General features: G+C 38.6%; 1 protein-coding gene across 1 annotated transcript; it reads left to right on the forward strand.

The window, feature by feature from the left end:
- The first annotated feature begins 42 nt into the window (after positions 1-42).
- On the forward strand, positions 43-14,692 carry LOC100562415 (mast cell carboxypeptidase A). Its single transcript, XM_003218195.4, has 12 exons — positions 43-360; positions 3,739-3,920; positions 4,024-4,099; positions 4,907-5,034; positions 6,314-6,416; positions 9,297-9,398; positions 9,790-9,891; positions 10,916-11,026; positions 11,136-11,226; positions 12,213-12,415; positions 13,374-13,458; positions 14,441-14,692. The coding sequence occupies exons 2-12, from the start codon at positions 3,772-3,774 to the stop codon at positions 14,623-14,625; spliced, it is 1,335 nt and encodes a 444-aa protein (XP_003218243.4). The 5' UTR covers positions 43-360; positions 3,739-3,771; the 3' UTR covers positions 14,626-14,692.
- The last annotated feature ends 2,242 nt before the right edge of the window (positions 14,693-16,934 follow it).

Here is a 16,934-nt window from a genome sequence, read left to right on the forward strand (position 1 = left end):
GAGAGAATGTTGATAAGATATTCTGTAGTTGCTATGACATCCTGGTATATGTGTACCAGTTTAAAGGAAAATGGGTCTTTGACATTATTCTTAAATAGACATAAAACAATCAGAAACAATCAAAACTGAAAGGGTTAGCTTCCTAATTAGATCTCATGTATTTCAGACTAGAATTGGTACAATTCAGAATTTAGCATGAGGATTCTAAAACAGCACAGTTCCTCTGGTTCTTATCTCGCCTTCTTGAAAAATTGTTCAAACTCCATTTTCTAAGAGGACTAAAAAAGAAAGAGAAAGTCATAAGGCATCTGCTCATCTCCATAAAAGGGGCCATCTTCACATGATGATTAAGTGAAAGAGGTAAGCCCTTGTCTGATGCCTGAAGAAGGCTGTCAGACACTGGAAATAGAACAGTTCAAGAGAGATAAATTCTTCTGACATTATCAACACCAGTTCCACAAGATGGACAAAAGACCTCATCAGATGGGCCTGTCCTATGACAGTTTTCCCTCATTTCAGACATGCAGTCTGCCAGATCCCATCACACAATGTCAGTCTACTTCCAATGGTGCTCCATGCTTGAAGTGAGGGTGAACTATCATAAGAGGCAGTGCCGCCTACATGGGAGGATTCCCGTGTTGCATAGAGAACAACAGCAGGAAGCCAGGTGGTGACGCTTCCCCCCGTGGGATGAGGTAGGGTGATACAGGAGATGTGGGGCGCAGGATAATGGGTTCTCCATGCCAGCTTTGCCACAATCCATGGCAAATTCCCTGCCCGGATCAGTGACCTCAATGTGATGAGGTCCTAAGATCATACATCTTCATGTTCTAGCAGAGCTGTACTGAATCTTATCTGTTTTATTGGGACGTTGGGTAAGTTGAGATGTGGTCTGCAGTGGTTTGCAACATTTTTAACAACTTTTTGCTTAGATCTAAGATAATAATTATTATCACTTGATCACTAATATTTGCTCTCATGGAAAAAAAGCTTAGGCAATGAGGACTGCTCTTGGTTGAGACTCATGATGTAGGCCCATTTCAATTTGTTTTCTTATCTAGTTTGGTACAGAATCTCTCTTGTTTGCCATCATAGTTGCCCTGATGATTTTTGCTAGGCATCTCCTTAATAGGGTTCACTATTATCTGTAATTTCACGTATTAGCATGAAGTCTAGAAATGTATTCTTTGGGGATTATACGGTACATATAAAGCCACTGGGAATCTGCAATGTGCTGTCATCAGCATACTGCATCCTCTCTGCCTTGAAACCAGAAATAGGACTGCCAGGATCATCCCATGCCCTGAGGCTTCTGGGCCAAAATGTGATACATTGTGATAAAATCGAATTGTCACAGAGACAGAAAGTGAAGTGAAATCTTCTGAACAGGAGCACAGACTTCAAAATAAATGTTACATGGATGTTAACCCTTCCCTATGCTATCCACACACACACACACACACACACACACACACCAATTTGGCTGGAGTTACACTTTAAAATGTACCTGTTCCATAAGGTAAAGGTAAAGGTTTTCCCCTGACGTTAAGTCCAGTCGTGACCGACTCTGGGGGTTGGTGCTCATCTCCATTTCTAAGCCGAAGAGCCGGCATTGTCCGTAGACACCTCCAAGGTCATGTGGCCAGCATGACTGCATGGAGTGCCGTTACCTTCCCACCGGAGCGGTACCTATCAATCTACTCACATTTGCATGTTTTCGAACTGCTAGTTTGGCAGGAGCTGGGGCTAACAGCGGGCGCTCATTCCGCTCCCGGGATTTGAACCTGGGACCTTTCGGTCTGCAAGTTCAGCAGCTCAGCACTTTGCCACCACCAGGGGCTCCATACAAATTCAAATTAAGAACAAATCTATTGACTCTAGCTTGTTTGTAACCTAAGGATTGCTTTTATACATAAAGTACCACCCACAGTGCTCACAGCTTATCATTTGTATACACACACATACAGATGGAGGGGAAGAACATATTTTCTTTTTGGATATTAAAACAAAAATCTTAACAAAAGGGGCTGTTCCCAGATCAAGGTTAAATGATGAGCTTGGTTTTTTCCACCTACTATAAGGGAGCTAGAATAAGGAACATTTAGTCTAATTCCTTCTAGCCAGAAGGTGGATGGAGAGAAGGTTGAGCACTCCAACAACTGAGAAAGAAGCAAAGCAAATACATAAACGCCTGGAGCACTTTTGCAAGTTGCAACAACCAATAGTGAACACTGACAATTCTTTCAAAGCCTACCATACTAGCTGAACTAGATATTTTCCCAGAGATGAGCCCACCAAAACTGAAGAATTTGCCCCCTTGTTTCTTAACTAGAGATGATAAATGAAAAATGAGTGCTTGGGAAGATCCTGAGATCTGGCAACCCTAACCAGAAAAGTTTTGTAGCGCAGAACAAAATAGTATATTGACCACTGTCTATAAAAGCAAGGAAATTGCATTTTAATGGCCACGTCCTTAATAGTTGATTTTTTAAAGCAATATGGTAACAGTTTGCTATACTCAGGTAAATTCCTACTTTACCCCTACCTAGCAATAGGATGAGTGTCAGTGACCAAGGACCTCTTCACACTGAACAAAAATGCTTTATTTTGTGTCTTGGACAGGGCCTGCCATGAGCCATCACATGATTCACAGCAGGCCCCACCCACCTTCCTCCCAAAGTAGAGGGGAATAAAGTGTTGTTTGGGTAGCTCTGATGGAGCTACCTGTACTTTCCTCCCCAAATCCCCATGTGATGGCAAAAAAGGGTGGTGGGGCAACGCACATTGCCACCAGTTGCCACCTTTTCTGTCATCTGATGAGGGGAGGAAAAAGGTGCCACAGCACCCTCTGCCATCCCCTCCATGTGATGGGGGGAGGAAGGAGGGTGCAGAGGGTGTAGAGGGTGCCACGAGGTGTCCTGAGTGCTCTCTTTTTCACCAGCAATTGCTGGTGCAACGGCATGGCTCAAAAGAGCCATGTGAAAAGATCCTAAGTCACAAATATGTTTATTCACTGGAATAGGCACCTAAAAACTATTCAGCTGAAGCTGTTATGCAGCTGAAACTATCATTCCACTACTATTCACAAAGAGTGGTGGTATTGGATGGGGCTTTGATAGGACAATTGTCATGGGTAGCCTTGAGAAGATGGCAGGATGTTTGTGCATGCTTCAAATGTGTAATCTGATATAATTATCTACTAAGCCATACATGATGGAATCTTTACAGGATGCAGTTGTAAAAAATGAAATAGGGTATCTTCAGTAGGAATCAATAACGGCCATGGGAAAACGTCAGTTATAAAGTATGTTAACTGGTTGATAACAGCTGCTAAAAACAAACTACAAGATAGGGAAAGTGTTAAGTCTCTATAGAAATGTAAGATATAAGAAATTAGAATTGACCCTTATTGTAAACTGCTGTTGGGTTGTCCTATGGTGCTGCCCTCTAGGAATGGAATAACTCTCAAATGTCTACATTGGAAGTCCTTTAGAGTTTTTCAAGAAAATGTTAATATTTCCACCTGGCACTTCTACAACTCTGATTCAGAAAGAGGTTTCCTTCCATTACATGTCACATTCATTTTACTTTATCTAATGCATTCAGGGGTGCTTTGGATACGATTTCCTGCTTCTTGGCAGGGGGTTGGACTGGATGGCCCATGAGATCTCTTCCAACTCTACTATTCTTTGATTTTATGATTCTATGATTCTGTGAATGCAAATTGTATGTACACAGGCATAACAGCAGAAACGTCTTATCATCCAATGAATGCTCCATACATGTCAGCTGATTACCAAGCAGAAGAATAAATATGACAGGGACCAACTGCTGCAAAGCAAAAGAAACATGAAGTCACTATTGATTGTAGACTTGATCATCATCACTTTTGTTCTCAGTTCTGCTCGACGATTCGACAGGTAAAGCCTTTTTACTTAAACTAAAACAATAATAATAACTTTATTATTCAAGGTAGAGAAATTGTTTCCATGTCTACTCAGTCCTTCATTCTCTTTTCCAAAGTGCCAAAGTGTTTCGTGTAAAACCTCAGAATGAAAAGCAAGTGAACTTCATGAGGAATTTGGCAACTGTCATACAGGTAAGATGTTTTGAGCAAATATCTGTTTTCTTATCCTTAAGGTCTGATGGCCAAGTATCTTGAATATTGAAGACCTTATTCAAAAACAACCTCCAGGCATTTTTATAATTAGTAAATGGTAGAATGTTTTTTTTCTTAAGGTGCAAATTTCAAGTAATATCATAATGAATTACCACAATACATGAAGCAGATAGTAGTAACATCTAACATCAAAGATGAATTCGGTTTTTTTTTCTTTTTTCAAAGCAAAAAAATGTATGCACTTTTCAGGCATACTTAAATCAGTACATTAACCATTTTCAGTGCCTTCATTTCTAAAGGACTGTCTATGTTGTCAAATATTTAACAATATTTCAATAAGAATAACATCTAGATATATGCTTGTGTGGGAGACCACCAGTTGATGCCAGGAACTGTATGTTGTATTTCAGAAGAAAGAAGTAGTTAACCCCACTCCGAGTCTTTCTTGCCTAAGAAAACCCCATGAAATTCATGGAGAGGGAATCACCTAAAAGTTGACAGGCAACTTGAAGGCACATATCCACACAAAATTTTAAAACTATTTAAATATAACACTGAAATATCAAATGTATATTTTGTTACCTACAGTAAATTCCCCTCAACTCAGCAAAGTTTAATTTGGGTAGATAAGCTTTGAACTTAGTACAAAGTTTCCAACAAATTCAGGTCCCAGGGTACTTTTGTAAACCTGAAGCAGATCAATAAGAAGATAAGTATTGAGAATAAGTCAATTTCCAACTGTACTCAGATTGACACCAATAAAAAGTTCCTGTATTTCTTTCTCAGCCAATTGACTTTTGGTATCCAGACTCAGCATTACAAATAGTCAACCAGATGGAAGTGGATTTTCTTGTCAGTGCTGATCAGACAGAAAATGTGGAGGCTCTCTTGAAGGACAATAACATCCACTATGAGTAGGTCATACTTAATTCTTTCTCTAACAACTTCCATGTTGACTGGGAGATATGGAGGGTTTCAGGATGGAGAAGGTTGGTGTCAAGAACATATGCGGAGCCTTTAAGGAGAAGGTAAAAACTATTGCAGCACACCAACATTGCAAGTGATCCATCCCTTATATCCTTTTGTTTCAAAGCCTCCACAATTGTCCGTCCAGTTACAGCAGTTACCTTTTGTAATTATCCAGACTGGGATCCAAAAGCATAGGGAGCTACTGTATGCAGCTCAGGTCTATCTAATCTGTATGGTCAACACCAACTGGCAACAGGGACTCTCTAGGACTTCTGGCATGATTCTTTCCCAGCCCTATATGGAGTTCTGTGGTATTACCCAATGGTATCCTGCCCAAATACTAAGCAGTCCTCACCCTACATAGCTTCTGAAATCAAAGAGGGTTGGGATTGTTCTGTCAATGGATGGGCTGCTTCAGTAATTCCATTTGTGCTTTCCCTAGCTCTAAGGATACATTTGCACTGTAGAAGTAATGCAGTCTGAAACTTTTAACTGCCATAGCTTAATATATCAGAATCATGGGAACTGTAATTTTGCAAGGTCTTTAGTCTTCTCTGTCAAAGACTGATGATGCCTCACCAAACTACAATTCCCAAAATTCAATAGCATTGACCTGTGGTAGTTAAAGAGGTGTCACATTACATTAATTCTACAATATAGATGCACCCTTAGTCAATGCTACACGCTTAAACAGGTTTAAAAGGCAAAATCATTCAGAGAATCCTTGTTACCATCCCAAGGTTCTTAGGCTGCAACTATGGCTGATAAACTAGCATAAAAGTTATGCACAAGTCTATTTCTCTGTCCTTATGAAACTCATTTCAGATGATATGGAGAATGAAGTACATTTTCTATTCTAACCTAGTTAGCAGATCAATTTATGTGCAAAATATTCAACCCATATATTCTTATTCATTTTGCCTTCTGTTTTAAAAAAAACTGCTACTGATGCTAGATAAAGCATATGTCTTCTATGACTCTCTGACTTAGATACAGATAAAATACCACTGAAACGAATGGAATAGATTTTATCATTCAATGTGGTTTGCACATCACATTTACTGGATAATTTTAACACTAATACAAGATCTGCAAATTTTATTCTATATTAAATTAAAGCAGACTATGTTGTTAAGTACAAGTTTACAAGTGCACTATATAGACATGAGTTAGAATTTGCTTACAGCAAGTATAACTTGATTATTCTTTCTCTGATTCACATAGGATTTTATTTCAAAATCTGCAAGAAGATATTGATAAACAACTTGACAACAAAAGAAACTCTACATGCAAACACAGCTATACAAAATATAACAACTGGCCTCAGGTAAAAACAATTTGTCATCTCCAAATGGCACTCTTCAAAAGCCAGACGTTCCACTACTAGGATTCAGAGAGCTTGTGCTCCCATGTTTTGAATTATATTTAAATATAAGATGTATATCTTAGGAAGTATCAACCTCAGGTGTGGCTATGAAATGAATGATTACCTATCCCAGGTGAAAAATTGCTACCTTGTTGATCCTTCTGATTCTCTCCAGTGACTTTCAGTACAATTAATCATGATAATATACTCAACTGCCTCTATAGAAGGCATGGTGTTCTGCTTGATCCATTCTACCTCCAGGATCAGTTCCAGACTGGAGCATTTAATAATTTTTGTTTAGTCCCCTGCTATTAAGCTGTGAGATACCGGGGAAGGCCCTTCTCTCGCTCCCACCACCCTCACAGTCACGGTTGGTGGGGACAAGAGAGAGGGCCTTCTCCGTCGTGGCCCCCCGGCTTTGGAACTCGCTACCTAGAGAGATCAGGCAGGCCCCTACCCTCCTCTCCTTCCGAAGGAGCTTAAAAACCTGGCTCTTCCAAAAGGCCTTTGACGTTTAATTGTTGCTGGATTGATCTATCTGCCCATTCCATAATAGCCCCATTGTTGTTGTCTTGCCATTATTATACCGCACTTTATTGTCCATTCAACTGTGAAATTTCCTTTCCCCATTTCAGAACACTCTGCATTTTGCCTGGGATCTATGAATTAGTCTCCTGTTTTTAACACTGTATGCTGCTTGTGGATTTTAATGATTGTTTTTTACTGATGCCGATGTTTTTTAATGGGATAATTGTTTTATTGCTCTGTTACTGTTATTTGTTTGTTTTATCGGGCCAGGCCCCATGTAAGCCGCCCCAAGTCCCTTCAGGGAGATGGAGTGGGGTATAAAAATAAAGTTGTTGTTGTTGTTGTTGTTGTTGTTATTATTATTATTATTATTATTAGATACCGCATAACGTAACTCAGCAATATGATGCACCAACTAAAAAAGGCAATGTGATTCTAAGCTGCATCAATAGGGATATAGTGTCTAGAGTTAGGGAACTGATAATACCAATCTATTCTGCTTTGCTCTGACCACACCTAGAATACTGTATCCAGTTCTGGGCACCACAGTTCATGAAAGTTACTGACAATCTGGAACTTGCCCAGAGAAACTTGAAATATGATCAAAGCTCTTGAAGCCAAGCCCTATAAGGAGCAGCTTAGGAGCTGGGTGTGTTTAGTTTGGTTAAGAGCAGCAATAATAACCACATATAAATATGTGAAAGGATTCACCTTGATGAGAGGGCAGACTTGTCTTTTGTTGCTCTTGGAGCAATAAATCCAAGTTGCAGATAAGGAAAATTCATCTGAATATTAGGAAGAACCTCTTGAGGGCAATAACTCTTTGACAGTGGAATATGCAGCCTCAGAAGGTGGTGGAGTCTCTTTCTCTGAGTGTTTTTAAGCTGAAGCTAAATGGCAATACGTTAAACTATGTAGCCTTTGGGTCTCTTCCAACTTTACAATTATATGGTCCTTTTCCAATTCTGTTTAATGTCTGCATGAAGCTACTGAGCAAGATGTAAGAATTTTGGACCAGGTGACATCACTATACTGATGAGACTTAGCACTATTTCATCTTATCACTATAGTTAGTCATGATGCTGCAGGAGGTGGACTTGGGCCAGTCCATCTAGTTTGGGTGGACTGAAGCTTACTCCTAGTAAGATACATGTGTTGATGGTTAGGAGTCCCTAGGTCTTAACATTTCTAGAAATTGCATCTCTTCAGGTTCCTGAATAAAGATGCCTCTTGTCTGTAATGAGCAGATGCAATGTTTGGGAGTACGTCTAAATCCAAGGCTGTGACTGGAAATCCATAAGGACTCCATGGCTCAGAGTGCCTTGGGTAGATATTTGAACCTCAGATAAAAAGGAGAATCCTAAATAGAAAAGTACGGTATATATATGGACATTCTGTGCAAAGCACATACACACACTTCCATTGTCATGGGATTTTTGTCTACAGAAATGCATTTTCTGTTCAGAACCTTTATTTTTTACATAGAAATCAATTTTCTATGTTTCTGAAATTTCATGTTTCTGAAAACATGACTTTCTGCAATAAAAGCAATGTTTCTGCCTAGACAAAGTTGATTTCTATGTACGAAACCCACAAGAACAAATCTTAACCTGTGAATACTTACTGAAACCAATATTTTCAAGTAGGGTGAAGAATAGTTAAATTTGTTAGTATTAAAACTGCAACAGGGATGTGGTTTTGTACTTGTGTACACACCTGGGTACAAAAAGCTAAATAAAAAAGAATATACTATAATCTGGACAGAATAAAACTTCTCCAATCACCATCACCATAGTTTCAGTATACATAGTAGGCTCTGAATAGGTAAGTTCTGGATAGGTAGGTAACTTTTTAAAGACTCCAATACTATTCTCTGATGTTAATAGAAATTCCTGCAATGGCTGGAAAGAAGGACTGTAGATTATAGAATAGAGATCTGCACTATTTGATAATGTGGTTATATGCCCAACTAATACTGTTTATAAGCTGTGATGAGGTTGGAGGAACACTGTAATCCTCCAGTGTTCTTGAAAGGGAGTCATAATTGCCACCATTAGTAATACTTTAATCAGAAGACATTGTAAACATAGTCATACTTATTTCTCAGTGACTGGTCTGCTTTCTTTGATCCATCGATTACCCTAAATAGATATGTAAGAAGGAAAACTACAAATGTAAGAATGAAGAAGAAAACTTGCCTCTTTATCTAAAATCCTTGTGCTATGACTTTCGGTCATTATAAAAAATAATCTGTGGGTAGCAAATGTTTGATTTTCTGATATAAAAATAATTTTTCATTGTTATTTCATCCAGATTTATTCATGGATTACAAGAATTGCAAGGAAGAACCCTGAGTTGGTTTCCCGCATCAAAATTGGAAACACTTTTGAAAATCGCCCCATCTACCTCCTTAAGGTATAAAACTCCTTTCTGGAAGTTTGGTTGCAGGACAGAAATGTGCCAGCATTGTTTTTAATGTCTTTGAAAACATTGCTTTTAAGAATAGGAGTGTGGCAAGAATACACAATGTAATGTGTAACTGTTTTTGAGGCAATGTTCTCACTCTGAGATTATATCCCTCACCCAAACGACCAGAAGACAGGGACCCCGTGATTTGAAAACCCTAGTTGTGTTAAATATTTGCAGAATTACTTCCTTACAACGCATGTACATTATTCCTTCAATTGCAATGCCAAGTGCGATTTAAATGCAATTTCTCAAAAGAGAACTAAGAAAGCAGCAGTTTTATATATAGTTGTGTAGCTACTAAAATTGTTCCTCATCTTGGAAACTGTTTCAACAACAGATTGGGAAACAAAGGGATGCAAAAAAGGCCATTTTTGTGGATTGTGGAATTCATGCACGAGAGTGGATTTCACCAGCTTTTTGCCAATGGTTTGTGAAAGAGGTTAGTTGATTAATGTTCCTTTCCCCTGTATTGTTAAAGACTAAAATGTTAGAATTCTCATCTGGGTTTCTCAACACATGAAAAACATGCTTTTCCAAATATTGTTGAATATTTCTTCCATCCCTAGTACATGCATTTCCAGTAACAACTGAGGGCACTTCCAGACAGAGCTAAAACCTGTGCGGAAACTAGTTAAAATAACCCGCTTCTGCATAGGTTCTAGTCTCCACCCCAAACCCCAGGTTTTTCCAAGGGGGGTGGCTACATGCCATTATGAGTCAAATTGGGATGGCATGAAACCACCCTAAAGCTGCCGATTTCACCACTAAAACTTAATAGTTTGATTGCTTCTGGTAAACTGAGACATGTCTTGGATTGAAGGCTTGTCTGGAAGAGTCCTGAGATAAACCCCCAATTTACTTCTAAATCATACAGTGATAGTATGATGTGATGATACTAGTCCAAGATAGTATATTACCTGAAATTATGAAAATTGCACCCTCTCCAGTTCTTCATTCCACCCACAGTAACCAAATGAACTGATAGCTAAATCCTAACCCTGATAGGAACACATTTTTCACTTCCACTTGCAGGCTAGTTGACTGATCACCAGCAGCAGAATTTGAGGAACAGAAAGGTGGCTCTTTTTGCACCTTCCTGCACATTGGTCAATGTCTTCTGCCTGAGGTGGCAACGTCACACTGCCTAATATTATGGCTGTCATCTTGGTGGAATGAGAAATTTAAACTGTGAATTTACCTCAATCTTGTATAATTAAGTAATACCAAGGTATAGAACTGATCCTTTGTGGAACTTTACTTGCAAACTGGTTCATAATGACTAGAATATTGAATGGATTCTATGTGAAATCTGGGATAATGTAATAAACAGAGACAGCAATGCTATGCAAATATAACTAAGACTAACCTAAATTTGGCACAGTGTGAATTATTTCTAAGTGCAAATCTTGAGGAAAAACACTCTAACTTAATTTAATTTTAAAATTCTGAATCGGTGTCCTCAGGCCATCAGGACCTATGGAAAGGACAGCAGCATGAAGAACATACTGGACAATATGAATTTCTACATTGTTCCTCTAGTCAACATTGATGGTTATGTATGGAGTTGGACTCAGGTAATATGCACAATTTCACTGGAATCTCATATGATGTGTTATATTGCCTATCTTTACATAAACCTGGCTACACATGTACAGATTTAAATTCCTCTATTATGTCAAGCAGGATCGCTTTTGGAGAAAGAATCGCTCCAACGCGTCCAGCAATGCCTGCGTTGGTGTTGATCTCAACAGAAACTTTGATGTTTTATGGGGCAGTAAGTATATTTTTTGAAGCCATGGCCAACTTATTTTAGATAAATTTAATTAGCTTCCACCTAACTCATTGGCAACAACAATTTACTAGCTAACTTTGTGGTTGTCATGTGTGTGCATCTGCTTTCAAGTTGCCTAAAGTCCTTGTGCATTCCACTGGATTTTCTTAGTCAAGGGAAACTCAGAGTGTTTTGTCAGCTCCCATATTTTGTTACTACAGTGATGAGGTAACCATGCCCCACAGGCAGCTATTTATCCAGAAGCTCTTTTTGCAGACCGTCTGAGGCTGTACCCTAAGAACCCTCCACCATTTCTCCATGCCCATCCAAATGGGCACAATATATTTCCCAGTGGAGAGAAACCAGTCCTTGAGACCTCCTGGAAGAGCATAACAAGGAGGCCCTCCTGACCCCATCCCAAAAACCACAAAGAACAGCCAGAACTAAATGAAAACAGAAGCAGGGTGATAATTTTGGTTTGCTTTCTGACACTCATCAACCAAGTCTCAGGTGGCTGTACCCACCACAGCCCATCCATCTCTGTTGTATATGACCACATATGTGCATATCACATATATGCATATTTTCACTTCTTTAAGTTTTCTGATCATGTTCAATATTACCATTAGAATGAGGGGGGATATTGTGGGTTAAATCTAGTGGTGGTACATGAACCAAGGAGAACATCTCTTGGAAATAATATAAGAAAGCAGTTTCCTTCCTCTCATTACTTGGCCTTGGAAGCCTAATGGGAAACCTTGGACAAGTCACATTTTTAGGACTTAAATAAAGACAATGACAAATCTCTTCTAAACAAATGTTGCTACAAAAAATGTCCATTGTCCATTGACCACTTCTACAACCCATGAAGGTATGGGAGAACTATGAATAAGGGTAAATTTCCTTCTGCTTCTTGTTGAGTGAATACAGTGTTAAGAGAGCTTTCCATTTCTCAACTAATTGAAAATGAATATTCTTTTCACTGTCAGCTGTTGATGCCTCCAAGAATCCATGTGAAGAAGTGTACTGTGGATCATCACCAGAGTCTGAACCAGAAACTAAAGCAGTTACAACATTCATCCACAGCCACCTGTCTTCAATCAAGGCCTATTTGACTATTCATTCCTACTCTCAGATGGTGTTGTTCCCCTACGGCTATACTTATGACAAAGTACCTAACTATAATACACTGGTAGGTTTCTGACAGTTTCTACAATTTTTTTCTGTTATTTGTGTATCATAACTGTTATTTTTAAAAATCATATTTCAAATCACATAGATCCAAAATAATATTGTAACATAAGAAGGGCTGTGCTGGGTTAGACCAAAGGTCTATCTGGTCCAGTGTTTTGTTTTGACAAAACATTCCTATGATAAGATTATAAATAGAATACATTAGCATTCTGTCATTCTTGTTGCAGCAACTGGTAGTCAGAGAAGAATTTAAACATTAATTTTGGACTACAAGTACCAAACTCTCACAGCACGCATGGCCACTAGGTATGAAATTCTGACAACTGTAGTCTAAAAGAAAACTAACAGACCAAAAAATACCCTTTTACAAGCTTTGATTCAGAGGCTTACTACAGTTGAATATGGCTGACAAAATGAAACCTGGAGAAGTGTCTTCTCTTCTAAACAGCAATTAAGGTACAGGAACCCATTCCAATTTTTAGTCAGACAATCCTACATGTTGAAAGAATATCATTTTGAACTCAGTGGCACTTTCTTCCAAATAAAGATAGATATGATTAGTAACATGCTTTAAAATTATATTACTATAGGAAAGTTATAGAAACTTCCAGGATCAGACCAAAGGCCTGTTTAAATCACTTTCTGTGTCCACCATGAACTCAGAGACACATGGCATCCATTAATAAATTTGCTTGGCTTGGCAATATTTCAGTTGGTTGTATGGGGAAAATGGCTTTTCATGCATTTCTGTGAGCCTATATTTGAGGAAAATGGCACTACAACCTAACAAAGTGAATAAATGCCAGCAATATCTTGAACATGAAGTAAACAAATGCCAGTTAGATTCTAATGGTTGAATACACAGAACTGAAGAAAATATTTATGTGGTTATATTCAGCTTTAAAATCAGGTCTCTCTTTAACAAAAAGTTTGTTGTTGCTTTTATTTTAAACTAGAATGGACTTGCAAAGGGAGCTGCTAAAGCTATAGCTAGCCTGTATGGCAAAAAGTATAAATATGGAGCTTCAGCGTCTACAATTTGTAAGTATTTAAATGTGTTCATGTAGACATCATTGCCTCAATGTCATGACAAGAGATAAACAATAGCAGCTAGTAGCTAGTCTATAGAGAGAAGTAACAGAAGTTCAGATCTGTCTGCCGAGACAGGGGTCTGTTTCCTTCCTCTGAAGAAAAAAACAATTGAAACTAAGCTACATTTCTCTCCCCATAGAAAGGACTCTGGTTCCTTTCTCAGCAGAGAGAAGTGACTGAAACTTGGCTGCAGTTCTGGCCAGATAGACTCCTTTCTCAGCTGAGAGAAGCACAGATGGACTTCCATTGTGTCTCTCCACAAAGGAAAGAGAGGTAGTCCTTTCTTGCCAAAGAGGGGTATGGCTCCATACAAACAGGCTTCCAGCTAAATTTGGCACCCAGAACAGGCTGCTTTTGGGAGCTCAATACAAGCAATCTGTGTCCTAACAGATGAGTCTTCTTTTGAGCTATTCTCACCTCTACAACACAATAAGTAAGTAAGGGGAATGTTTTGGCTGTACTGTACAATATTATTTCAACAGCAAGATGGTTGGAAGGAAGAATTTCAGATATTACACAAAAATAATAAGGAAGCATCATGGACTAGATGCCTCACATAATATATAAGCCTGTTGTATATTGTTTGTTTAATAAGCATCCTGTCTTTCTTCTGGCAAGGGACTCAATCAGTTATTTGGCAACCTATGCCAGCACTATCTACTTTACCTTGAAGCAGCTGTATGTGGTTCCAGGGGTCTTTTACATAATTTGCAACCTGATTTTATTTCTTGTCTGGACATACCAATAATATGTTCTGATATCTCTTTCTGAAAAGCCTGTTCTTCGCTGCTCAATTATATTCTCCTCACCTAAAGCATAATTATAAATAAACAGATGTTTTCCCTTCATTTATACAACCATAGAATTTTAATCTCTTTTTTTCCTGGCATATTATCTGTAGCACCAACTTAATCTGTGCCATGTTTTGCAGATCCTTCTTCTGGTTGTTCTGATGACTGGGCTTATGAGCAAGGAATCAAATACTCCTTCACCTTTGAGCTTCGTGACAAGGGCAAATATGGGTTTCTCCTCCCTGAATCTGAGATCAAGGAAACATGCCAAGAAATCATGCTGGCAGTGAAATTCCTTGCCAACTATATCCTGAATCAGACTTAATGCAGACTAGCGCTTTCTGATGTATTGCAGTGGCTTGAACATAAAATAAATGCATATATCACAACAAGCAGGTTTATAGAGAAAGGTTTGGGGAATTTGGTATTAATCGTGGATTTGGGATTCCTTTGGGAACTGAGTTCTAGAGGCTGCAAAGCATCCAGGCCTTTTCCAATTCAGGCATAGCAGAATTTTTTCAATCTTACCATCAATCTCATCTCCCAATCCTACCATTCTTTTCCAGTTACTAGGATGTAACTGGACAGTTGTTGGGAAAAAGAACCATTTTCAATTTAAACAGATCAGATTTTGGGGACAGCTGTTTAGTATCACCTCTTTTTGGATAATTTATTATACCCTGTCTTTCTCAACATGGGATCCAAGGTAGTTTAAAACAAATATCTCTAACAATCAGATTGTAAAACAAAAGTTTAAAATTTTAATAAGCTTCCCTGTTAAATACAATCATATGTAATATTCCAAATGTCATTGCACCATATATTTCTATTGCTTGATGCATCACATAATTTGTCTCTCAGGAACCATCACAAAAAAGCAGCGATTTTTTAGAAAAATGTGTGACAATGCATATATTTTTACTGGGAGGGAGAAGATTTCATATGGAACTGCCTTAATATATACCTAGGATTTTGGTCTTCTAAGCACTTTCCAGTTGCTAAATATTGTAGAATTAAATCAACAGTGACACCTTGTGGGCACAATTGAACATAATATGATATATTGCTTTAAAATAAATGTTGTACCTGAGAACACGGAACTTTCTTATATATCAGGATCAAAATAAATGTAAAATGTGTCCCACAAATGTATAGTTAGAGTAGGATGAGTAAAACAAGGATTATATCTGATAGATTTCATCTACATATATCTGTAATCAAAGATGAGCAAGGTAGTGACTGAATAGAAGATATTTTTAATCAATGCACCAAAAGAATGGAAAGATCTCCCCAAGGAGATTCTCAAGTCATCTACACTAATATGTTTTCCATGCCAGACAAGATCTTTCTATTCTCCCAAGCCAACTTTCCATTGTAACATTCAATAAATACTTTTAAATTCCATGTAGATTCTAAACATCAGAAATGCAAAACATTTTTTCTAGTTATGTTATTCAACCCAACATATCGAGTGTCTTCAAATCTGATTTATGATGATCCTTGGTCAAAGTTAGCATTGGATTTTCCTGACAAGATTTGTTTGGGCTGGGGATGCCACTGTCTACGTTTTTAAAATGATTTTGTTAATACATTTTCACAATCAATTAAAGGTTTAAAAAGCACATATAGACTCTAAAACAAGAACCCCATAATGTCCCATCCCATAATTTTTCCCATTCCATCTCCCAACACAGACTAACAACAAACCTCTTTTCTCCTGTTTAATAATAAAATAGAATATGACAGTGAAATAATAAGAACACAAACAAAATTAAAAGCACAACTGACCTTTCCCCATCCCATAAGCAAAGGCCATATATAACCACAAGTATTTTTCATTTTGTTGAGTGATTTCAGCTACCACAAGAACCACGGGTTCAGGGCCTGGCCTATCAAGCTGCAAAGGTTGAATGAGACACGGACAGGTTACAGGCAAAGGAACAGAGGTGCTTATTCACTTTGACCAAAGCAGATGCCAGTAAAGTCTGTGCTCTAAAGACTGACATACCTCAACACAGATACACTGAAATATTTGTAGGACTTTGAGAGCAGTTTGAAACAAATCACTTTTGTCACCCAGAGTGCTGATTGGCTTGGCCCAGGGCTGGCTAGGATCCACACATTGATTATCTGAGATTTGCCAGCTTCTGCTATTGCTGATTGGTTTCTTGGTCTGGTGGTAGCTTTAATACACTGTTATTGCTCAACGTAAATCTTGTGGCTATTTTCTTGATCCACCCTTGGTGGGTGAGGAATGCAGGTAGGGTCTGAGTCAATGGAGGTTAATAGCTTCGTTCCTGTTTGCCTGGAGTAAAGCAATGCATTCTGGCTGGGTAAACAACAAGTGGCCAAGCTGTTGGCACGGCCTGAATGAATTTCCAGGGAGGAAGTCTGATCGGGTGTTTGGGATTTGAATGGGTTCCCAGGGATAAGGTCCGGTTGTGTGTTGGGTAACTTCCTCGACCTTTGACTTGGCTCAATTGATAAGAAGGCAGAGGTATTGTAAGAGGATTATGCTTGCTGCCTGAAGGGTGGTAGGATTTTCCTTTGTTTCCCCCTGATGAGTATGTGAGTGCTTGTGAAATCCCCCTCGATGGATTGTCACCTTGCCGTGGTGAGGGGGCTTGCGTGTTC

Source organism: Anolis carolinensis, chromosome 3, assembly GCF_035594765.1.
Source record: "Anolis carolinensis isolate JA03-04 chromosome 3, rAnoCar3.1.pri, whole genome shotgun sequence".
Classification (NCBI taxonomy): Eukaryota; Metazoa; Chordata; class Lepidosauria; order Squamata; family Dactyloidae; genus Anolis; species Anolis carolinensis.

Bases quoted from the DNA above. Each gene is read 5' to 3' on its own strand.
- LOC100562415 (XM_003218195.4), top strand. From the start codon at position 3,772: ATGCTCCATACATGTCAGCTGATTACCAAGCAGAAGAATAAATATGAC. The intron at 4,100-4,906 runs GTAAGATGTTTT...TTTCTTTCTCAG, and splicing joins ATTTGGCAACTGTCATACAG to CCAATTGACTTTTGGTATCC. The intron at 11,227-12,212 runs GTAAGTATATTT...TTTCACTGTCAG, and splicing joins CTTTGATGTTTTATGGGGCA to CTGTTGATGCCTCCAAGAAT.